The sequence below is a fragment of the Strigops habroptila genome, chromosome 8 (assembly GCF_004027225.2).
Source record: "Strigops habroptila isolate Jane chromosome 8, bStrHab1.2.pri, whole genome shotgun sequence".
In the NCBI taxonomy this organism is placed as follows: domain Eukaryota; kingdom Metazoa; phylum Chordata; class Aves; order Psittaciformes; family Psittacidae; genus Strigops; species Strigops habroptila.
The window spans coordinates 9,800,960-9,826,066 of NC_044284.2; the positions used below are offsets into that span (position 1 = coordinate 9,800,960).

Here is a 25,107-nt window from a genome sequence, read left to right on the forward strand (position 1 = left end):
GCAGTCAAAAAGATAAATCATGCTGGCAGCAGAAAAACATGCAGTTAGTGTCAATAATTAAGTATATATTGATATATATTTGTTAATTAACACAAAATAGCTGTTATAAATAGTCCATCTTTCATGCAGAGGGAATAGTGTGAAGGCATGTATCCTTTTCTGTTACGTGTAAGTACCCATGTGTAGGACACACTCATTTTGTGCCTACATTTACACATGTATGCTTACCTCTACCTGTAGAAGGGCCCAGAATGACAGACTTAATTTTGGAAACATTTCTAGATCTAGCAAGGCCATTTGAGTCATTTTGAGCCATTTTAAATGTACTGGTTTCTCTTTCCAAGCCCCGTTCTGTTGGTCTCATGGTGCCTAAAGCACATGGCTTTGCAGGCTATATTAAACCGATCCAATGTATTTATTTTTAGTCTCTGAAGTGTTTCTAAAATAGGTCCTATGTAACATATGTGCAAGACTTAAAGGTCTTATTGTCACAAGCATGTAATGAACTGCATAATTCTCTCTTGGTTTTGCTTGCTATAAATAAGGTACCTTCACTAAATCATGGCAATGAAACTATTCTGTTACCTTTCTCACCTGAAAGATTACCGCAAAATAAGAGTGGTTGTAGTTTGGTTCTGTTAGGACTGGTGATAGAATCCAGTTGTATTTACCAAATAAGCACAAAGTGTTTGTTTTCTGGAAACACATGAGGTCAAACAATTTGATATTCTTTCAGCCAGCATGCCCCAAAGTACTGTCTGCTTTTCTCTGGCTGCTGCTGTGAACCTCTTTGGTCTGTCTCTCACTTTCTGGGCAGACTGTTCTCATGCTCCTCCTGTTTTTCTCCACCCCTGAGTCTTATCAAATAATAGCTTGGCCTTGCACCTAAATAGTTCAAATTCCTTTGTGAAATGTCATGTACCTTGCTTTGAACAAGGACATGTGCTTAACTGTCTCTTGCCACCACCTAAAAGAAAGGGTCAGGATTTGTAACACCTCCAAGGAGGGTTATCCCAACCAGTAACAATGAAAACATAAATATACATATAGCCAGGCAGCTCAGGGCCCTTAGGGCTTTAGGCTGAGGCAGTACCATGTGCAGCTGCCTGTGCATCCTTCTGCTGGAAGTTAGTCCCTCTGTAGCAGGGGTGGCTTAACAGGACACGTGAGAGTGCCTCACTTACACCGGCTTAAAGTCTGTGCATTAGCTTAAACCACTGATGAGGCTAAATGAATTCATAGCTACATCTGCTGAGAGCTAAATCTGCCAGAGCCTAGGGCTGAGTCTGTGGGTGTTACTATTCCCCTGACTCAGACAGAAATATCTCCTGATGCAAATGCAGGCCCGAGCCTGTGTGGAGCCCCAGTGCCTTCAGCAGGGCCCACTGGCGTGTGGCACTCCTTAAGGGATTGGCACACATGTGAGCAGGTACGGCAGCGGATGAGTAAGGGCTGCTGCTGGATTTTGGACTGTGCCCCATCCCAACAGAGCTGTTTTCGCCTTGTTATGATGAGTGAAATAGTTTAGAGATGACATTCCACTCCACTCCACTTAAAACTGAGGAAGAGAGAAAGAAAATCAATGCCTAATACGTGAGCAGGGGTGTAATGGGGGGCTGGCGGCAGTGGGAGGCAGAGGTTTGGTTTCAGTTTGCACAAGACTTTCAAATTAAACTGTTTTAGAAAGAAACTGATAAGATGCAACTAAATCGGCATTTGCATGTATATTTAGATTGTATATAAAGAATATTAAAGGAGCTATGTTAACTATGAGGGCTTGAAGACAAAATACTGTCTTAAAAGAGCTCCATTGCTTCATCAAATATACATGAAAGGTGCATCCCTACATTCAGGGTGCAAAACCTTCCAGATGAGTCATTAATAGGGCTTATACTGGAAACAACTTCAATACATAAAAAAGAAGAAAAGATTATACGACCTTCTGCCTTTCTAGAGCATGAACACCCTGCAGCCAAGACAGTAATTTCTGCATAGCTTGAAGGGGCATCCAGTCACGCAGGGATTTAAGGTGATGGCAAAACTAACATACCACTAGATAACTCAGTGTAGGGGTTCACTGCCCTCTGTGCTGAAAGCACCTGCCTCCCTTCTGCCAGGACACAACCCTTTTGTGTGGCCACTCAGGCACATCAATACTGTTATCTTGTCCCTGGTGGTAGTAGGGACGCATTATACAGTCAGACAAGGGTAATTCATCTTCTTCGATTGTATGTCCCTACACAGAACAACCATACCGTCAAGTTGTATTCATACCTGTTATTTCCTGCTTTGAAGTTGCATAGCTTGAGATTTCAGCCTGTCTGTTATATCAATTAAGCAATCTTCATTACCCTTCCAGACTAGGCAACAGCATTGTATAACACTGGCAAATAGAGCATTTTTCATTTCAAAATCATTAAGCATTCTTTATGCATATGCTTTCTTACAACACTACTTAACACTTGTCGGTCAAACAATACACTCGCCCATTTTCAAGGGGAATTAGGAAGTTAATGAAGCACTGGATCCACCAGCAAGCAGAGCCGCTAGTCTCCTACTACACCTCTTCTATGACAGGGAAGACTTGAGTGCAGGGAGGCAGCAAAGTCTGCCAATGACTGCGGTGAAAGAGAGGGTGCAGAAGAAAACCTCCCAGAGACAGAGGCTGTCAGCTCAGGGCCTGCACCAGGAACAACAAAATAGCCCATTACCCAGGGCAGCAAGTTACCAGGGACAGCAAAGCAGCCGTGATGCATTTGGCTGCTCTGCTATGCTGGAGTCTTGGAAAACTGCGGCTGAGAGAGGACTCAGCTTGTGGAGCAGCAGGTTCGGCAGAGAAAGGGAGGTGGCTCTTCACAGCAGCTAAAGCACTGCTTGCACCTCTCCTTGTTTCAGCAGCAGCCAAGGCAGCCAGCCTGACTTTCCAGGGCTGCCAGCCCACAGCAGCTCTCTCTGCCACCAGTGCCCACTGGGGCTGCACCAGTGGCAGACCACGCAGTCTGCCTCTAGCCTGGTTCATACAGCTGCGCCCGCTGGCATGCCACAGGGTGCGCAAACAGGGAGAGATGATCCATCAGCGCTAGAACATACCTCCTGCTCCTCACTCCCAGAGCAAACTGCTCACACTGAGCCCGTCTGAAATACCTGCAGGTCTATACAGCTGCAATCTCAGCTTCTGCTATTAAAAAATCCTCACGGAATCACAGAGTAGTTAGGGTTGGAAAGGACCTGAAGATCATCCAGTTCCAACCCCCTGCCATGGGCAGGGGCACCTCGCACTAAACCATTTCGCCCAAGGCTCTGTCCAACCTGGCCTTGAACACTGCCAGGGATGGAGCATTTACCACTTCTTCAGGCAGCCTGTTCCAGTGCCTCATCACCCTCACAGTAAAGAACTTCCTCCTTATATCTAACCTGAATTTCCCTTGTTTAAGTTTAAACCCATTACCCCTTGTCCTATTACTACTGTCCCTAACAAAGAGTCCCTCTGCAGCATCCTTGTAGGCCCCCTTCAGATATCGGAAGGCTGCCATGAGATTATCATGGTTAGATCTAACTGCTTAAAAGGAGTTGCCCTTTTGATACAGCAGTTACCCTTTGAATCCCTCTCAGCCCCTCTCTTTGCAGAGTAGGGACCAGCAGTTAGCTCATTGGCCTCCGCAGCCAGACCATACCTTGCAAACATACCCAGTCCATTTCCCACACACATCCACATGCCAAGGTCCACACTGCTCTAGGAACCTCAGTCCCTTGTACAATTTCGATTAGCATTTTACCTAATATAGAATCACAGAATCAGCTAGGTTGGAAAAGACCTTTAAGATCATCAAGTCCAACCAGAAGCCATGAAAAACCTGTCATGAACTGCACCCCGCTTCTTGCTGCTTTGCTTTGAGATATTTGGGCTCCCCAAGCCCAACTGCTCTTACACAAATTCGTGGCATTTGCTGGTAAATGCCTTTTTTTTTTTTTACATTGGCAAGTAAAATTTCTGTACAGTTAAATTCCTGGAGGCTGAATTGTGTGAGTCAAAATGTGTATCTCTAGTGCTGCTGCATGTGCATCATTTGCTGGTTTAAACTGTTCCATGCTTCTCTTCTTCCCTACAGACTGCTACTTTGGTATTCTTGAACTACAGAAAGTATGTTTGCCCGCAAAGCACATTCAGGTAGGTGGTGAGGCTGCAGCAAGACATGTGATCTCGAGATGGCATGTGAATACACTTGGGATGGGTTACTCCTGACGCAAGACCTGACACTCACCTACCTGTGACTATCAGAGGTGAATACCTTCTTCAGAAATCTAGTACAAACACTCAGACGGGATAATTATGTCCACACCTTCACTCGTTCATTCTCTGTCACTGATTAGCTTGAGTGCTACCAGAATAACGTAATACTAAATTTGAATGTATCCTTTAAACTCATCCCTACTTTTTAATACCTCTAAAGGAACTGCAGAAGCCGTGACTGTTTGACTGGCGTATCAGTAAATGGTTTCTCAATAATTTCTTAAGAATCCAAACCTGATTTTGGAAGCAGAAGCGCTGCCTTCAGAAATACATTCTGTTCTCAAACTCCTCACTGAAGAAGGTAAAAAACCATATCTACTGTTTACAGCCACCACAATAAACAAGTGCCCCCTCACCCCGCCTCTCCTAGGAAACATGGAAGTCTTCCTCTCATCCACTGCTATATTCACTTGTGGTCAAACATCTTGTTTGTCAGCAACTGTTTGGTAGCCTGACAGCAAGCTAACTGTTCAGGAGAGACACTCTTCATTCCTCTGATAGACCAAAAAAGGGGTATCTGGCAAAGATAGCTACCCTGGTTTGACAGGGCTACTGAACACATAGTTAGGTCTCCAGGCAACCCAGCTGAGGGAGTTTCACTTTAGCCATGCAGAAGGCTCCTTCTCTACCAAGTATCTTTGTAAAAGCCCAACAATGACATCCATGTACTTTCATATTCACCAGGTTAAGTGTAAGGGGAAAACAGTCTTCTCCATGAATGCATGCACTCCCACACACACACGCAAGCACCTATCTATTTGCCTAATGATTCCTTTGGAGATTTACATGGGTTTGAAATTGCTCCTGACTTGTGAGCAGCTCCTGTAGAAACTTTAACTCTTTTTTATTTCCAAGAAAACACTAGCAGCAATTTGCTAAGCATTGCAAACTATGTGGGCACTGCAAAGACCAAAGAGAGACAGGTCTCTGCCCCAGGCTGAGTAAAATGGTCAAGGGGTGACCACCTGAAATATGCAGGAACTTCTATGCAGAGGAGATTGTTACAGGTTCTCCTTGAGCAGCAAGGCATAAAACAGTTCATAAAACAGAAGAGAAAGAAATAAAAAGTAAGGGATTGTTAGAGTTTAGGGTTAGGAAGGATTATAGGTGTAATATTACTTGTGGTCTAACAGAAATGCTTCCATCACAGTTGCAAGGATCAAGCCTTTGGGGTTTTAGTCTTGGGACAGTAAGAAAGAGTCTCTTCTTTTTTTTCAAACCACCTCCAACAGCAGCTGGTTTTATTTAGCTGTACCACTGAGCCACAGAAACAGGCTTAGTGAATCCCTATACCTCAGAGTAATTTACAAACCAAACTTAACACCACAACCAACAAACGGGTCCTTCACGCAGTTCCAGTAACACTGGAAAGAGTCCCAGAGCAACCACCAGTTCCAAACAGTCCAAAAGTCTTGGCAGAACTGAAGTCAGGATCCAAATTTAGCAGCTATGAGCTGCATGCTGTGGTTCAGGTTATGAAAGGAGAAAGCAGACTTTCTCTCCTGTAGAGGCAGGAAGCAGAACGACTCAAGCCCAGTGCACGATTTCAGGTAGTGACCCTCCCTTTTATAAGGATAAAACATAGGACACTCAAAAACTTTGGAAAGCAGAGGATTCACGGATGAGGTCCCAACTGTCCCTGATGTCCCAGGACCAGCTGTGGAATGACCCTGGGGGCAGGCAAGAAGAAGGTTTGTGGCACACATGGGTTCATAGAGATTGCAGAAGACCCAGAATAAAAATTGAGACACATACCTTCTACAGCAGGATATACTTCATACTTCTTGCATATACTCAACCAGTAACAACCCAGTGATACATATAGCCTCTCAAAACAGCAACTAATGACTAATCCATAGCACCATTTTATGCCCTTCTCTCAGTGAGCTGTCATTTTTATATTCACATTTCCTATACAGCATCTCTTTCTCCTATTCATGATAGCCCCATCAGTCACAAAATCACGTTACTTACTTAGAAAGGCTTTGACAGCTATGAGAATTCAATGAGACAAAGCCAGCAGTGAATGCTTAAGTAATCAGTTCACATTTTACCCAGTCTTGCAAAGGCTGAAGGATCAACTGCTGCTTTGCTATCATAGTGATTTGCCCCCTAAAAATGCTTGGGAGTAATGGCATAGTCCATGTACTGACATGCGGAGTAGTGGGACCCCTGTGCTGAAGTCCTTATGTCACTGAAGGGGTACCTCAGCATTTGAGGGCACCTCTGGGAAACCAAATCATGTCTCTGTACTTTCCATGCTACATAATCTTGTCTCTTCTACCTTCACTTATCAATAGTTACAGATTTTATTTCACTTATCTGCACCGTAGGAGTGTTGTTAATAAGTGTTAGAAGGCACCAGCCCTGTAAAAGGCATTATACTTCTATTACAGGGAGAAGTACACAGATAATAGACTAACTAACAGAGCTTTCTTTTCAGCTTTTACTTTCTATTCTGTAACATTTTCACCCTGAAAAAAAAAAGGACACGGCCATTACCTGTATCCACTGAAAACCAGTCTTACCCTCACAAGTGACAAAAGGGAGCGGTCATCAATTCAGCAAATAGGACATTTTTCCAGTAACAACTATAGCACTACAATGTGTCATGGCAAGACAACCACGAGCATATCAAAGCAACATGCAGCATGTTATAGTAAGACTTGTAAGGTGATGGTCTCAGAATGCTCAGACAAAAAATCCTGAGAAGTCCCCGTTATCCTAACAGGGTGATTCACTACAGTCGCTGAACTAACCAGAACTTTGTCCTCTCTTTTCCTATTCTGCTGTGTTTTGTTTGTCCATTTCTAGCTCTAATTCAGATAAAGCTGATGGAGTTGTGGAGGCTACCTGTCTTCTGCTGCTCTGCTGCTGATCCATCGTCTCAGTTGCCATAGAGACAAGATCTGGAAGCCATGGATGGGCATGGGAGAGAAGCCGCACACAGGCTCTCCTCCAGCGGGCCCTGGCAGGACCTTTCTCAGCAGGTATTGAGAGAGTCAGGTTCAGTCTCTGAAGGTGAGGAAGACTCAGAAGATGCTAACCCACGGACCCACGAGAGGAACACGCATTACATTGCCATTCAAAGAAACTCCAGGTACTACCGGTCCATGAGGCTGCCAAGCAGAGAGAAGAGAAAGACTTCAAGAGAAGCAATGCACGCAGGGCATGCTACAGGTGAGTGCTGACCCAAACAGCAGAATGCTCTCTTTTCCAGTGAGATCAGGAACTATAGGAGATGATGAGATTAGAAAGGGGACAGGGAGGGTAGAAAGCAGCTCACCAGTCAGCACATTCACATCACAGAACACCTATGGCAGGGGGATGCCATCCTTCTTTGCTCAGCTTGGAAAGGCAAAATGGTTGGATGTTTAAACATGCTTCATGGCAGAGAATCTAAATGTGGGACTCTGCTCTGCCACTGCTTCACTCTCTAAGAAGAAAATAAACAGGGAAAGACATGAAGCTGTCAATGAAGTAGGAACTTCTTTAGTTTGCAGGAAGGACATATACTCAAAAGCAGTGAGATCTATACAAGTAACTGCATACAAGTAACAAGCTGGCAAGGAAATGGTCAGCAAAACCAGCGCAGTACATTGAGGGACCAAGCCTCTGGAAATTGCAGTGGACCTCTGTGAGAGGGGAGCAAGACTTCCCTGAAAATACAGCTGCTGCCACCTTGCATTGCAGACAGCTGTAAGAAACACCTAAGCTCCCTTTGAACTAGGAGGCTGAAATAACAGGAACACCATCCAGAACATACATGCACTCAGCCATGGCTTCAGCAGAAATGGAATGAGTTTGCTTTCTCTGAGTGTGGACAGAGCATAACCGCAAGGCCAGGCGCTCACTGAGCTGGCACCTTGTCTGTGAAAGAAACAAGAGAGATGAGAGCTGAAGAGTGACCCAGGAAAGGAGCTATTGGAACACATTGAGAAGTACTGGAAACAGGGCTGCAAGAAAAAACTGGAAGTGGTTTTAATTTAAATGCTAAATGAGAGACATGGAACTGTGAACACAGAAAATGCCCTTTGCTTCATCCCACAGCTCTTCAGAGAAACTGAATTTTAGAACTCCTTGTAATTAAAAGGAATTGCAGCAAGGACACCTATCCTAGCTTCAGATTATAATCTAACAGAAACAACGCACTGGGCTCTGAACTTTGGCCAGCCGCATGAGTCAAAATGATACACTACTTGTGATGTTTGAGTGCTATGCAAGCCATTGAAAGCTATTGCTTTGTTAGGCAGTTGTAAAGCACACCGCTTCAGACCCTGAAAGTAGACCAAGTTCTCTATGAGAACAGACATCCTCTAGCCCAAAATAAAAGAGGTCTGGGAAATGTCCCCAAGAAAATAGGTGTCTCCTGCCTGCCTTGCCAAGAGAGCCATGCTATTTCAGCAGTATAAAGGCCCATTCAACCCTGTGGCATGGACAGGAGGAAAGTTCCCTCCTTTCTCAAAGTTTCCAAGCAGACAGCAGCAGAGCAAAGAGCGCCTGTTTAATATTCTGGTACTGTTGCAATGAGGTTTGTGGATAAACTGAGCATTGCCTGTGCCAGAGCAGAGCTGCTCTCCACCCTGCCAGTGCGGCAGCAGGACCAGAGCAGAGCCCTCCTCTCACCGCCTCCCCAGAGCACTGCTGCAGAGCACACACAGAAGAGACTTGCCCTCTCTCCAGCTCCCTCAGCATCACAGCATCCAGACCACTGCTGAGAAGGCCCTCACCCCTGTTACCTGCTGGTGCCACTGCAGCAGGACCAGCACAGAAGGACAGACCTTCACACATCTGCAGCATCACAGCATCACAGGAGAACATCCCTTCTGTCTAGACAGTGTCATTGAGGAAGGACAAGCAAAAAGAAGGGCTTCTCAGCAACTCATTTGAGCCTCCACAGAAGCTGACCTGCGCTTCTCTCCCACACCCCCTCCCTGTTACCTTTGCTTGAAACAGGATCTGTTCCAAACAGGGTGTTTTCTTCCATATCTGCAATTGTTCAGCAAGACACACTGGGAACATTTACTTTCTCCAGCCCATACAGCAAGACCTGGGCTAGGAGCAATAGCTCTTTCTCCAGTATGACTGTAGCAAGTCCAGCTCAGAGCTCTATCTTTTAAATTCAGCTAGGAGTGTGTAAGCAGCTCTTCTACCCTCTCTCTCTACTTCACTGATTCCATCCCCTCTCCCTGAAACTGGACAGCGGGTGCTTCTACACCAGCCTCATTTGTAGCAGAAACGTCTTCTGACAGATTTGCTGACGTGCATGGAAGCAAGGGATGGGTGAGCTCTTTTATCTTGACTTCAAACACATTTGAACAGCAGCTATCCAAGAGCCTGACTCAAGCTCAAATGTTAACCTGTTCTCATTTCTGCTAGGGAATGACCTGGGGGGGAAGAGAGAAAGGAAGAAGAAAGGAAGAGAGGGAAAGATATGGGGAAAATACAGAGTAGGATAAAACATGGGAAAAATAAAGACTCGAGGAATGAGAGCACAAAAATTAATTTAAAAGAATGTAAATCCAGCACAGAGAAAGGCCTTTATATAGGTACCCTTTGCACCAGCCTAGCTTTGGCTTATAGCCTAGGAGCTGTAAAACATAATAGATGTTTTCCTTTAACCGAAAAAGGGTTTGGTTTTTTTAGTAATCTCCCCTGACAGAAGGATAAAGTGTTTAAATTATTCAAAAGGCAAAGAGAATAACTCAAACAGCATTTCATAAGCCCTTGGCACTGTTTTAGGGAGTTTTAAAAGTCTGGATTTCACTATTCCCCTTCAAAAATCCGTAGCAGTGATTAAGAGGGTGCATCAGAAACCAGCTTCAGTCAGCGCATTGACCTGCCTGTGCTGTCACCAGTTTGAAATGCAAAGAGAATTATGACTTAAACCAAAATATTTCTACTAAAAACCAACAAGGCCATTTATCAACAAGCCTCAAACAACAGGAGGTTTCATTTGAAAAGTGAGATGCACCTTCTCCTGCCAACTACTGCAGTAGTAAGCCATGGACTTAATAAAACTTTGGCTCTCTGTGAAAGGATCAGAGGTTCATCTGAGGGAAGTTGGAGAAGCAATTAAAAGTAAAGCTCCTGCCTCACCCAAATCTAGCCTTGATTTACCCAGTAAACTGAACATCTACTGTGTGCCTGAAAGCAGAACAGTAACGAAGCCCTGACTTGGGGAACCAAGTATTGGCACGCTCAGGCACACACAGCTAAACCAAAAGTCGCTAATGTTGGGACCCAGTTTTCAGTGGTGAAAGTGCTACTTGCACTGATAGGAACTGATATTGTATATCTGCCTTTACCTTTTCTCAACTGCATTTGCAGCTGTGACAAAGGCTGTACAATCTTGCACAGTGCAAGCTGATGGCACTTCAATCTTGTTTGAAAATCCAAGCTAAAATATAGCTGTCTTTGTGGCTGTGGTCTTCCTGTTGCCTTTGGTGTAAGCAAACCACTACTACTAGTAGAACTAAAGATGACTCTTAAGAAAATGACTGTTTCAACATCCTCTTGGGTTTCTCTTATATCACAGGTTCACTCAAAAACAACGAACCCGTCAAAGAGCCTGTGAAGGTTCTATCTCATAAGGGATCACCATCTCCAGTGAGCTCTGATGAGACAACGTTAGACGAACTATGGCTGCAAAGGTAAGGAAGTGCACATGCTGGGTATTCACTGTGCCCCCACTGAAGAATGTGGTCAGAGTGGAGTCAGAGCAGGAATGCTGGTTTTGGGAAGGACAGCTGGACTAAGCTATAGCTCTGATCCGTGCCTTCTTGCCTTGACTCGTAGTGATGGTTTCAGTCTTAATATCTTGTATCGTACTAGCGTCGTGGTATAAGGGGTCTCATCAGTATGAGTTTGGAGAAGACAGTGAAGGAAAAAGGGGGAACAAGAAGACAGTAGGGAAGATGGAAAAAAGGGGAATGTGATGTAGGATCACCCAGTGGTGTAAGCAAAGCAGGCAGACTGCCTTAAGCAGTTTGTTGAGAGAATAAGGAGAGCCTGGAAGCATTTCCTTATGGAACATCTGAACATAAGGCTGATCCCATTCTAGGCCTTCCCAGAGGGCTCTCCTGAAGCCTGTTATACAATTCCACATAGAATCCTGCAGGATTTTATAGCTGAAGAAGTAGCTATAAAGATGCTTTCTAAAGTATTGCGAGTTTCTGTTTGCTGCTTACTTTGAAGAACTGACAGGCAATAGAGGCTTTCAGTGAGATAGCCCTTTTTGGCTTAAATCCCTCAATGACCTAGGTCCAGCAAAAGGCCCATACATTTAAAGTCTTACATTTTCAAATGAATGAGGTATTCTCTCAAGCTCCCTCCCAGCTCCTCCTCTTGTGTGTATAACTGTGAGATAGACCCCTACTTGTACTGTAGAAGTTCAAGCTGGAAGTGCTAAACACTTGCCCTCTAAGCATGCACTGTGCTGTACTGTGTGGTCCTAATTACTGAGCCCAGCTGAGTTGGTGTAATGCACCTTTCCTTATGGAGAGGACTCCAGTAAAATAATTTTAGCCAAACTACCAAGTTGCATTTAAATAAATAAATTGCCCTGGCTAAAGCTGATTGCCTTTTGGCATTAAACTGAGCACATGAAACTAGACAGTTACAGTCTGCCGCGATCTCAAACCCATCTGTCCTCCTCTCCTTGTGGCACAATCATCACTGTCAGCCTCTGACATCCTGACATCGCCACTTAGACAGTGCTGAAATGTGCAAATTCTGATTCTCCCTGGAGCTGGAAACAATGAGCCCGTGTTGGGAGTCAGTGTTATCAAAGATGCTGCTGTGCACAGAGCTTGACAGGTCAGTACATGTTTTAAATCATGTGCCTGCTAAAAGCAGGCAATGCTGCTGAGTGACGGCGTGTCTTGAAAGCAACCAGTGAAATTTGACAGGGAATGAGCCCGGAGTCCCAGCTCAAATTGAGCCCATGTCCTCTTCTTCCCTTCTCCAAAAGATCAGCTGTAATTTATAAGACAACCACTAGAAATCTGCATTGTGAAAACCCTGCAGGAGCCTAAGGATATTGCCGTTATTTGCAGTAATCACTATTCTCCCCCATCTATAGGGAAAAGAAACCACTGTGCAGCTAAGACGTCTAAAATATTACCACTGGTCTCAAGAAACTCATTTAATCTCTCCCCAGAAGAATGAAACTGGTACCTGTCAGCCAAGAGTGCTTCTGAAAGCAGAAGCCAGCAGTTCTACAGAAAGGACAGTATAGGCACCTCTGACTAGCACTGGGGTTCTCAGGAGTGAATCACCACAATCCTGAGGGCAAGTGGGGCATCACTGCTGCATCTCTTCACACTCAGCAGCATCCTACAGCAACTATATAAATGCTAGGGCCGGGCAGGCACAATCCCTTCTCCTTGCATGAAGATAACCAGCAGGTTTGACACAAATGGGTTTTTCACTGGTAGAGATGTCACTTCACATATAGCCATGCTGCATAATTTAGGACAGGAAGTAAACACAGCGGGGCAATATAATAAACAGCTCAGGAAAAGGCATCATTATCTGCACTGTACCTAGGTGTGATACAGACTGATACACTCTGATTAAGGTAAAGCACCACCATAGGCTCCTTCAAACCCACCAGTGACTTGAGTCTATGTGTTATTCAAAGCCCTGAAAATAGTCAGATAGTTCACTGATCTCAGAACAATGATATCTGAAAACATTAGGATGACCTCAAACGTTACTGCTGGTGTTCCAGAATCTGCCATATGCCCTCCATAAGATAACTTCTATGAGCATTTTTATGTCTAACTATTCCCAGATTATTTTTCCCTCCATGATCTTTCTCCTCTGCAACCCTCAGTTCCCCCTGAGCACTCTTGAGTTTCGTCCACAACATCCCATAGCTGCCTCCCAGTCTCCTGAATTGTACAAAGATCCAAACCCTCCGCATGACGAGCCACTTACCAACAACTCAGCTGATTTGCCCTGAACATTTACATTTCAGTGCTGAGCTTCCAGCACAACTGCTGTTTTTCAGAGTAACCAGAGCCAAAGACCTGGAAGGAACTGAACTCAAAAAAAGCTGCTCTTTCCCACTGTGATGAGTCCTTCCAGCTTCACAGAAGCAGCAGTTGTGCAGACTGAGACCATAGAAAGCCATCACAGAAAAACACCCACCTGGAGTGTCCCTCCACAACTGCCTCAGCTGAAAGCAGCTCCCATAGAGACTAAGAAATTAGTCATTTAAACCCTAGAAAGGAGATTCACTAATCAGTGTCTACCCTATATTACCAGCTAATAGGATGTTGCCTTCTCTTCATTGCTAATACAATACAGATGTTTTGGCAGCATGACTGTCTTATTTATCTTCCATTTCCCACTGAGTCACATTCCAAAAATGATATGTCTTTATTATGGGCCACTAGAAACAGTGGAAGAGAAACTCAGTGAGAAATTTCATGTTGCCAAGCTCACTGGAAGGTCATCAGTCTACTGCTGCAGAGCAAACTACTTCTTTAGGCTGGTTACAAACCATCCAAATTCAGAGAAATTAAGATCATCTAAAAATCACTTGATTGTGTGTGATCTGAGCTCAAAAAATAGAAGTACTACAACAGTGAATACAAATAGTCACCTTCAACAGCAAGAGGGAATCTAACTTCTTTGAATTTATGCAAACACGTGTATTAGAAAGAAACAGTATGCATGTAAAACAGGACAGCACTCTGAAAGATGCCTGCGTGAATTTGGGTTAGCTTCTCTTAGCACAACACCGTTTGTCCTGGGCAGCAGAGGGCACTGCCTTTATAGCATGGTTTAACCAGGAAAGCGGGGAAGCCTCTGGAAAGGCTGGAACCTGTATTGCAAAAGGCCCTATACGAAACTCAAGCAGTTTCTTTCTACTTATGAAATGAATTTCTTATAGTCATCTCTTTTCTGTGCTGCCAACGGTGATCAGTTTGCAAGTGGTGAAGTCAGGAATAGCTGGTGCAAACATGTTGACCAAACCCTTGTATTTCCTCAAACTACAACAATTTTTGCTCTTTTAGAGATACATAGGTAGGTAGATACATAGATAGATGATAGATAGATAGATAATTTTTTATCCCTCTTTCTGTACAATCTGAATCTTAAAAAGTCTAAGCACAGCAGTATTTGTGGGGAGAATAATTTAAAAAACTAGTAAATTTTCAGTAAAAATAGCCAGTGTTTATACTGTCAACATCTCATATTTCACAGGATCATACAGAACAGTAAGCAATAACATACACAGTTCTGGTTAAGTATCCTTCCAGCATGCAGCCAATGGAGGTCCCAATCCCAGTCTGCCCATTTATTCTACCCAGTCTCTGCTTGCCAGGTTTTTCAGCCCAGTCATGGTTTCCTTACCTAGCAAGGTCTAGCTTTTGCCCTCCTGCTCTCCCAGTCTGGTCTGCTTCATCTAGACATACCCTGACCCTCAGGCCCTCAACCAATCTCTCTGTTTCACTCCTTTGTTTAACTCCTTTTCTATCAGCTCCTTCTATTCAATTTGTAATTCTCCACACAATTTCCTCAGTCTGCTATTTTCCAGAGACATTATTCCTCCCTCTTCCCTCCTGCAGCTCATAGCTCAGCATCCTACCATTCCCCAGGCCCTTCACCTTTTGGCTCCTCATACAATCCTAGTCTCCCACACCACCCTTCTAGCTCCAGTGCTACATTTTACAGCCTTTTCCAACTCTTTGTTTCCTAAAGCACTCAGGTGTGGGTGAGTTCCTCTTTTCATAGCAGCTTCCTGGTCCAAAAGTAGACCTCTCCCCCCGCACGTTTGAATCTTGCCCCCTCTGTTCTTCAATCAAGTAGTTTTTTCATCATGCTGCTGGAACCCAGCACAAGAATCACTGAGGATACAGCAGAAACAGTCTCTATTCACAGTGCCTAGAAATGGACCAGGCAGTTTTTATAGCTGCAATATCAGAAATGTTTCTCTTAGCTCTGAGCAGGGGACGCATTCTCCCCATGGGCAGCAGGTCATGGATTTTAGATGCTAAAATCTAAGTCTAACATTTGTGTGCATTGCAGAGAGTGGAAAAGGGCCTATAATTCCTATGGATTTTCCTAAGTGTGGCAAAGATGAAGCCCTCCCAGATCTCAACTTATATATTAACAGAAACCAACGCTTCTCAAGGATGGGGCAGTGGGTTTTCTGTTTTCCTCTAATAGGGATCCAGTAATTTTTTCCTAAGGCTAAGAATCTGGTGATTGTTTTCAATATATAAAAAATAACTTGTCTGTGGAAGATGGTCAGTAAGTAAAAGCGTAGCATCAAAAGGTTCAAAGCACCTAAATGCAAGGATCTCGTAACAGGAAGTTCTGAACATTTTTAGTTATTGGTAAGGCTGCCAGCCCCAACAGATATAATTAAGATACTTTGATGAAGGACGTTCAGGAGAACAGATGCGCTCTTGGCCTTTAGGATCTAAAAATATTAGGGATAAGGAGTTCCACTTATCTCCCACTAAAAAGTCAAAAACCAGAAATAAGACTTGCACAGACACACCCATTGTCAAAAACACCGCTAAAAGCCACACATGAACGGAGAGAACCTGAATGAACCTGAAGGATGAAAATACCCTTGACTAGGTATAACATTATTCAAATCTATTACTGGCTTCACACTTCTCCGCAAATTTGGTTAGCTCAGATTAAAACAGTGCTTCTTACCTCATCTTGTGGCCTTTCTTGGTGTGAAACTCCCACTGACTGGAAGGGTTTGGGGAATTTTTCCTGAATAAGATCTGCTGGACTGCTTCTTCTCTTTTTAGTTTCTCGAAGAGGAGGTCTAATTTCTAAAAACTGCTAAAAAAGAACATAAAAAAATGCATTTCAATGTCATTTGAAGACAAGCTCTTTGCACAGCTTTATTCTAAGGATTGCTTTGGAGTTCAGATGCACATAAAAAAATCTTAATACAAATGATTAATCATTTTTCCAAATTCCTAGTGCCTGAAAATACAATTAATTGATCTCCCAACCCCAACTTAAATGAGATGATTGTAATAAACTAATTATAAACTCACACCAATTATCACATTTTTAATGCAGCCATGGACCAGGTCAGCCAACATTTAAAATCTTTTCCAACAGCAGTGCAGTGAACCTGGGAACAGCCTTGCAACCACATGAACCCCTTCTTTGCAGCATGTGTGCAAGCTCAAACCAGCTCTCCTTTGCCCACAGGGAGCTGAACCATGGTTATGCTCCATGTCACCAGAGCATGAGGATCCGTTCCAGTGCCTGTGTGCTTGGGGATCCTAAGAATTCCTGAGATGAAAGTGGGCTTTGATCTGTCAGGGAGTTGCATGACTTCTGCCACCAACAAGAGCACAATGCACGCAGCACCACTTGTGTGGTTCTGGGGTAGGATTTTTAACTAGTTGCTTTAATGTATGTTATTCTAGTAGTCAGATTCTTTTTCTCCCCCTACAACTAGACAGGGAATTTTAGGATGAAATACAGGGATTTTGGTCAGAAAACAGATTTGTCATCATGAGATTTGACTGATTTTGATGATATGGGGGAAAACTTTTTAGGCTCTGGACCAAATTTGTTGTTGATACAGTGAGAGAGAAAGGAAAACCTCCTCCAAACTCCTACCCAGATAGTTAAGATGAGGTGGAGCAGGAACTTCTGCCTGAGCCTGCAGCTCCATAGCAATGTAAAATAATCCAAGGTGGCACTGCCATGGTCCTGCCATCCATCTGCATGTCTGCCACCTCCACTATGCTGGCACTCGCATTGAACTCACTCTGCAGTGAGACAATCCAGACACAAACAAAGCCACTTCTACAAAAAAAAATGAATCATCTTCCTCCAGTGTAGCTGCCCAAACCTGCTCACCAAGAATGAGATGAGCGTGAGTGCTGGCGTAGAAGCTGAGGTACAAATCTGCCTCAGGGAGTCAAGTGAAAACTGGAATTGAGCAGCTAGGTCAGCTAAAACTGCACTCAGTCCTTTCAATTGTGGAAGTAGGGAGGAAGAAAGAGGCAGCTATGCTGGAGCTATTCTACTTGGCAGAAATAGCCCAGTATTGGCTGACCTAAAGTAGTATCTGGTGAATAAGGCATTCAGCAAGTTCAAGGACCATTTCCAGTGACCAGAGAAAGCAGAGCAGCTCCAGGAAGAGAGACTGATCCACCCTGGAACAGGCAGTAACATGTGGGATGTGAGGGAATGACACAGCCATGACTTGGACCTAGATCTTCCACACCCAGCATGAGCATCCCAGCCACCAAACCACGGTGAGAGAATCACTTGGTTGCCCGCCTTCATTTTTCATTACAGACTTTGGAAGCTTCTGGTTTGTCCCCAGATTGAAAAGAAAGATTTAGAAAATCCTGACAATTTTTGTAGGACAAAAATATCTCCTTCTTGCTAAATATCTGTCACCTCACTTGGGAGAAAAAGTGTTTCTCAGGCACTTGTTCTGCTTATGGACGTTCTCTGTATGTCAATACAAAGTGTGAGAATAAGCCTGGAAAGGCAGAAAGAGCAACATTTTTGGAATATCAAATTGCAATTAAAAAAAGAGAAAAGTTCTAAGGGAAGGAAAATTAGACTATTAGTCATTGCTACACAGCGGAACAGACACAAAAATACGAGCTGCGGCCTCCCATGGCCACAGGGGGCATTTCACTCTCAGCTGGTGTTCTCACCTCTTCATAGCTTCCAAAATTTTTATCATCATCATTACTGCTAGTGATATTTTCGGGGTTTCATCTCAAGCCAAAAGTGAAGTTATTTTGGAAAATCTGAAGTAAAAAGGATGACAGGCAGGATCAAATTACCAAATTTGGATCAAATTATCAAATTTGGGATCCTGAAAAGATGCTTTCTATTTTTGAATGTTTTTCACACCATGACCTAGATGCTTTTTCTAAAAAGAAATTTCAATTTGCAAGACATTTAACCCTTGGGAGGGAAGAAACAAGAGGGGTTAGAATCTGTTAAACTCTTAAAGCATATTTCTCATTATTTTTTTTAGTAGATACACCCAAAAGTTACATTTAGATAAATATTCATTCTAGCAGTGTCAGCAAGAGCTTATGCATTGACTTCCTTTTGCATACTAGGGAGAACTCCCCACTGCTCTTGGTCCTTCCCTTCAGAAAATAGTAAACAGCCTCCCTGCTTTTCCAGAATTGAAGATAACGAGGCTCCACTTCTCTAAGAAACAAGCTTTTTAGCATCCCACCCACTTAGTAAAACCCCTGACAATATTCTTGCCCTGGCAGCAAGCCACCAAAACGTCAGTCACTAGGCAGAGCTTCAGATAGTCTCTACTGCTTTATGCCTTCTACAAGGTTTTGGCTGCTCCCTCACTCACCTGCCTCCCCAAACCCCCTATAGCCCCTGTGTTTAATGTCTGATAACTTGCTTTCATCTCATACTGACCATCTACCTCGTGACAATCTTCCCTATACAGCCCCAGCTGTCATGCTCTCCTCCTCCTCCTCGCAAGTGCAAAAGGCTGTCTACGGCTCCAGCTCTCACCCTCATCCTGATTTTTCCTGTCAGTTGTTTGGTCCCTCCGACTTTTCAGTGTGGGGCTGGACTTGGGCTGGACTGACAGCTTTCTCAGAGTCTTCAACACTTCCAGCTGATTTTCTCTGCTGTTCTGCCTCTTAATGACTTAAGGACCCAGCTCTCCGCTGTGCCAGATCGAGATCTAGTTCACATAAGCTGAAGGAGTTTTTCTGAATGTGCAGTCATGTGCTGATAGAAAGCTATCCTGATGTACCATTTAGCAAATACAATATAAAAATGACAAAAAGGAAACCATTTTACACACACAGGCCAACACACGGGTTTTGTGTTGGTGCATAAATTACGTTATCACGTACAGAAAGAAACACAGTTATTTATGCAACAGGGAATAGCTGAGCGTTTTCTGGCTGTTAACTCCTCAATTGCAATGTGGTGCAGATGACGGTTTTTTTTAGCTGAGGGTTACTAACGTGTAGGGAAGAGCTGCACCCAACCTGTCCACAAGCACTCGAACTGATCCAAGGGTGTAACCGTACTGTGGAGCCCAAGAGGATTTACCCCTGAGGCGAAAAAACAATTACCTGAAGGAAGACAGATATATATCATTGAGTACTGAGATACTTACTGCTTAAGCGAGACAATATATCCTTATGGAAGTAGCAACGCTAAGGAAGGGGAGACGGGGGAGATGACTGAGCGGGTGCAAAGCCCTGCCAGAGGAGGAGAGGAGGATAGCGGTCAATCCTGTGGGGTAACCAGGGGTGCAGTTCTCAGCAGGAGGGATTAGGCTGAGTTTCCCAGTTACATTCCTCCATCTCGGGGTTTCATTCCTGGAGAAGAAATGCACCATATGCACCAGATCTGGAAGCAGTTCAGGAGAGCCCCCCGCTCCTACCCCCTTTTCTCCCTCAGAGCCAGCGCCAGCCGCACATAGGCAGAGAGGTGCAGGGGATGGGGGGCAGAGCTATGCCCCGGGTCTGAGGGAGGAGAACCCCCCTCCCGCTGTGGGGTGGCTGTGCATGGAGGAGAGGGGCTGAGGCCCGGGCTGGTGCATGGGGTGGGATGGCGGGTGTAGGTGCTTGCTGGGGGAGGGTGCCTTGCTGGGGAGGGGAGGGAGGGGATGGAGAAGGGGCTTCCCTGCATCTGAAGAAGGAGCCTCTCTGCAGGAGAGCAGGGGGGATGGAGGTAGGGGTGCCCGTGAAGGTGGGGGGCCCCTGGGGCAGGGACTGCTGCCTTTTGGGGGGGCCCTTGGGGAGGAGGGAGTCAGCCTCCCGGCGGAGGAGGGACCTGCGTTGGAGCGCTGGAGGGGAGCTGGGGGGCTGAGGAGGTCTCTGCGGGCAGGGGTGCCGGGCATGGGGCTGCGGGGGGTCGGGGACTCTGAGAGGGGGGAACCCGAGAGGCTTGTAGGGGCTTGGAAAGGATTTTTGAGGCTCGGAATCTGAGGGGCTGTGGGGGAGACCGAGCAGTCGGGGTGGGAGCTCCGAGGGCTGAGTTTGGGGGGCTCCGGAGGGGCTGCGGGGAGCTCTGAGGGAGCGGGGTTAAACAACTCTAAAAGGCTCGGAGAGGTCTCGGATTCGGGGAAGGCTGAGCGGGCTCCGCAGCGATGTGGCAAGAGCTCTCGGAGGAGAGCTGGGAACAGGGAGAGGGGCTGCAAGGGGCTACGGGGCACTGAGGGGCTTGCGGGAGCCCGAGGGGAGGCTCCGAGGGGATTTTGAGCGGTCTCTGGGGGGGGGAATCTGTGGGAGTACCTGAGGAGGGTCTGAGGTGGCTCTGTGGCGATTTAGCGGGGAGAGCCCCAGGGGGTTCTGAGGCGGCTCGAGAAGGCGCTGAGGGGATTTGGGTGGAGAGACCCTGGGACGCCTGACGGGGGGTGGGGGGGGTCTGAGGGGAGGCTCCGAGAGGATTTGAGGCGGCTCTCTGGAGATTTCGGGGGGAGCACCCCGGGGGGTGTCTGAGGAGCGGGTCCGAGGGGACCGGGGATGCTCTGAGGGGGTTTGGGGGCTCAGGGGGTCTCGGGGTGCTGCGGGGGCGCCCCGGGGGCGGCCGCAGCTCCCCTCTCCCTCCCGCGCAGGCTGCTGCCTTCCTACCCCCGTTACCGTGGCAACCGCCCGGGCTCCCCCAGCCCCGCGCCGCTGCTGCCGCCGCCGCCGCCGGAGCTGCTCGGCAGCCGCCTGCCGCCGCCGGCCATGGAGCTGCTGGCCGCGGCCCTCAGCGCCGCCTGCGCCCTCGACCAGGACGGCTCTGCGGGACAGCCCGGCAGGTGAGCGGGGGGGGCGGTACTGAGGGGAAAAAGGGTGGGGGGGGGTGCGAGGGGCCGCGGCCGGGAGCGGAGCGGGGCGCCCCGCCGCTGCTCCTGAGGGTGCCTCTGCCTCCCACAGGGAGCCCCCCGCGGCCGCTGAGGAGAGCCCCGCCGCAGCCACGGCGCCGCCGCCTGCCCACCCCATGACGGCCGACTCCTGGAGGAACCTCATCGAGCACATCGGTAAGGAGCCGTCCCGCGGCGGTCCCGGCCGGGGCGAGCGGCCACCGCGCTCTCCCGCAACTTCGCCGCTCTCCCCGCTGCTCGCGCTGGCGGCAGCACAGCAGCCCCTAGAGGTGCCGCCGCGGCGGGTCGGGACCCTCACCCGCGCCGAGCCGCCGCGTCCCGTCGTCCCCCTTAAACACCCCCAGACCCACAGCGTTTAGTGGGACCCAGATCTAAAGCCGAGCGGTACATGGCAGGAGGGAGTCTCTGTCCTTGGTGGGAAAACCTCTCGCTGTTAGTGTCAAACATCGTAACCATTGCCTTAGCGGTGGCTTTTTGCTGTCTTTAGGGGCAGCAGGTTTGCACGCTGCCTGATGTGAGATCTAATGCTGTCGCTGAGCAGCTTTACCCCCATTCATAAGTAATGGTTACTTGTACTTACATAGCTGTTAATTGTTAAGGCTATAGCCAACTTTCTGCTGAAATCCTATTTTGCATACTCAAAAAGGCATAAGTCTAAAGCACCGGGTCAGCTATCCTGTTGGACGTTAGCTGTAGGCGCTAGGGCAGCATTTGCAGCAGAGGACTAAGTCATTTTACCATTTGCGGTCTCTTTGTAAAGGCAGAGTGGAGGTTATCGGGTGGCTGTGGAGGAGAGGACTGCTATGATCTTGCTCTTGTGGTATTTCCGAATTTATTTTTTTCTTGTGGGATGCAGAGAGGACTTTCACAGCTTGTTTGTTGGTTTCCCACATTGTATTGTGACATTCCCCACAGAGATTTGGGCAACTGCAAAGTGAAACCCTATCCTGAGGCAGGTTTTATGGTGGGAATATAGAAGCTTCATTTTTAAACAGTTCCATTCAATTTCAGGAAATTAAATTGCAGGATGCTTGAATCTAGAGGGCAGGAATATAGCACTTTGCATGGGGAAATCAGATAGATAAATCTCATAAGCGGCAAGGTGAGCCTGCCTGGCAGGAACGAGGAGGCTTCTCATGTGGTCTCTGCAGTTTGGTGTCAGGTCATGGCAGGCAGGGCTCATTCTTGGAGTGCCTGATGCCAGTGCGACAGCACTGGGGAAAGGGGCTGGTGTGAAACCAGCTGCCTGCCAGCGTCTGTCAAGCCCAAACAGCCGAGTTTGGCAGGGCCTTCTGGAGGAAAGTGGTGAGCAATTTACATAGGTGTTGCCAGATCTGTTGCTTGTGGCTGCGTAAGTACTCATCTCCCAAGGCAGATGTGTCAATATGTTGTCAGTTTACTGGGACTGCACCGCTAAGGGGCATGGTAAAAATACTTAAGCCAGCAGGACTGCAAAGCTATCCAGTTGCTATATTTTTATGTGCTGTGTATCAGAGGGACACCATGCGATACCTCTGCGCTCGTCAGCGTAACTGCAAGTAGGTCTGTCACACCTTGGTGGAGGAGACTGGGTTTGCTATGCTAATCCCCAACAGAGGTGTCATTTCAGATGGCTGGAGCACACTTATTCCCTTCCCTCTCTACTGCCTTTGAGACATTAATGGGCTTTTTGCTTGAAACTGGAGCAGAGAATTTCAGAGAAAATGTCTCTGGACCTCCTGAGATTTTACATGGCTTTCGGTGTAATAACGTTTACTTTAAGAGCACTGCAAACTCTCTAAGGCAGGCACTTCCACAATTAGTAAATAGTTTATCAATTTCCCTCTCGGATTTTGAGAGAGCTGGGAAGGGAGACTGTGACAGCAAAATTAAATGGAATAAACAAAGGGAAGAGTCTGTTATGTACTATACCATCTATGTAAACACCCCTTAGGAAGATCAGCCTTAACCAGTTAAGTCAACAGGCGATGCCAAACCTGTGCTGTGATCACATGGTTAGCCTCTACCCAGGTCACAGTAGGGACAGTTGGGTCATTAAGCAATGAATGGAACTTGTACAGGTCTCTGTCATTTTGCACTTTTTCACTTACAAAATGTAAGCGTTTACTAAATCATTGTATCTTCTGAGTCACATTCAACTACTGATCTCAGCTGCTTTCCACACATTGTCAGTTCCCAGATGTATTGTTCTCCTTTCAACAAGTCAAAACCCCGCCCCCTGGCCTTGCATCTGTTATGCCACACATCTTGTGCCATGACCATCTCCTGCTTCATCTAGTGTAGGCTTTTGCGTGGCTTCTTTCCTTCTCTTTCCCATCTAAACCTTTGCTCTACCCATTGGATCCTCTTTACCGACATATAGATGGACCTTGTACCCCAAGACAGCGAGATAACTTTTATCTTTGCTAGCACAACCCTCTTTGTTTCTTTCTACCCCTTCTTCTGCCTGAACACATACCTGGCTGTCATCTTTCTGCTGCTATCAGCTTTCTGCTTCCTCCCCATATTGCTGTCTGTGGGACAGCTTCAGCTAGCCTCTCTTCAGCTCCCCCCTTAAATTTGAGTTACCTTGCTGTCGTTTCCAAATGAGTCCTGGTGATAGATGCCTTTAGTCACATGTTGGTATTGCCTCTGCCTGCCACTGAAGGCTCCGTAGCTCTTATCTCTTGGATTGGCCAGACAAGGAACCTGGAAAGAAAATCAAGTTTCATCACCCGGATTTTATTTCCTTAAAAGCAAGAGGGAGATTTATCTTGAGGATCTGTTTTAAAGGGCTGCTTTACAAACCTGCACAAGGGATATTAAATCCCCCTTATGCAAAATATCCTTAACTGCCTCTGACTTGCAGGGCAGACCCACCAGCACAACATGGCTGTGCAATCAGACAGTGCAAGTATAATCATTTCCAGTATGAGTAAAACAGATTATGATTCAGTTTCCCAGCATGTCTTCCCTTGAGTAAAGCACTGCCCATACTGCTGCAGGGTACTACTTCCCAGCCTGTCCTGCTCTCTAGCGTGCAGAAGGCATTCAGTGCCCTACCACAGGAGAGCCTTCAAGCACAGGCTAAACTTACAGATCGGTGCCACCAAAAGCTGCTCTGATTTAGCAGGCTCTCCACTCCGTTCCTGAAGGAGCCTTTCCACCCCACTACATCCTTGGCACCCTCATGGATGCTGAATAACAGGCAGAAATGCTTTGGAAAACCATACAAGCCTAGTTGACGCAGAGAGAAATTATGTAAGTAGCAGCAGCATGTAGAACTTGAGGGGAACTCTCCTCTCTCTGGTTATCATGTAGGAAGCTAACAGAAGCCTGTATGGTTTCCTAGGCACAGCTACCCTTATTGCTATTTTAATCTGGTGTTGAACATCTTTCCAGGGAGAACAGATAACAGGATACACTCGCGGGCTGCAGGAACCATGTCCTTGTGCCTGCGCCTTTCCCTAGCATATTTCTGATATAGTTCTAACAGCAACTGGTACAGAGGCTTGTGGAAACTGACCCAGAGATTTAACAGGCAGTAGCATCTATGTTTCTGCCCTCTTTAGACAAACTCCTGCCTGAGTTGCCTCTCACGTTGTTATACACAGGGTCTGCTTCTGAGATCCAATATCATGAATGCATGTGACCAGATAGATTTTAAACCCTAATGATCCAAAATAAATTATGTATGTTTTGCCTTTTTTTCTTTTAACATCAAGAACTTTTCTCTTTATTTCATTCATGTTACACTTTGCAATTGAAGTTCAAAGCAAGGGAGATAATGTAAATTGTGCTCCTTCAATTTGAGTGAGAAGAGTGACTCAGAGCAGGCTCATGCTTTCTTGTCTTTTCATATCTTCTAAATTGTATTTTATATTCAAGCAATTAATATTCTGGTCCTACTGATAGTCCAGAAAGAGAAATGGGACAGTTAGAAAGCCCTAGGACAGACAAAGGATCTGCTCAAGATGGCCAAGGAATTTCAGTATTCCTACCT

General features: G+C 46.1%; 2 protein-coding genes across 7 annotated transcripts in view; one reads left to right on the forward strand and one right to left on the reverse strand.

The window, feature by feature from the left end:
• NEU2 (neuraminidase 2) overlaps positions 1–23,715 on the reverse strand; it is a 41,351-nt gene extending 17,636 nt beyond the window's left edge. Inside the window, exons 1-3 of one of the 3 annotated variants that reach the window (XM_030495991.1) lie at positions 20,548–20,643; positions 19,425–19,629; positions 15,977–16,108 (exon numbers count right to left, since the gene is read on the reverse strand). In XM_030495991.1, the coding sequence (XP_030351851.1) occupies positions 15,977–15,981 (5 nt within the window). In that variant the 5' untranslated portion in view covers positions 15,982–16,108; positions 19,425–19,629; positions 20,548–20,643. Of the gene's footprint in view, positions 1–15,976; positions 16,112–19,424; positions 19,630–20,547; positions 20,644–23,693 lie in introns of those variants that run through there. The other 2 variants (XM_030495990.1, XM_030495992.1) reach the window with 2 other exon arrangements.
• Positions 1–25,107, forward strand: part of NGEF (neuronal guanine nucleotide exchange factor) — a 51,105-nt gene that overhangs the window by 4,112 nt on the left and 21,886 nt on the right. Inside the window, exons 2-6 of one of the 4 annotated variants that reach the window (XM_030495959.1) lie at positions 4,110–4,168; positions 7,106–7,471; positions 10,830–10,944; positions 20,871–21,059; positions 21,178–21,281. In XM_030495959.1, the coding sequence (XP_030351819.1) occupies positions 7,210–7,471; positions 10,830–10,944; positions 20,871–21,059; positions 21,178–21,281 (670 nt within the window). In that variant the 5' untranslated portion in view covers positions 4,110–4,168; positions 7,106–7,209. Of the gene's footprint in view, positions 1–4,109; positions 4,169–7,105; positions 7,472–8,867; positions 9,575–10,829; positions 10,945–19,703; positions 19,742–19,901; positions 19,985–20,870; positions 21,060–21,177; positions 21,282–25,107 lie in introns of those variants that run through there. The other 3 variants (XM_030495960.1, XM_030495962.1, XM_030495961.1) reach the window with 3 other exon arrangements.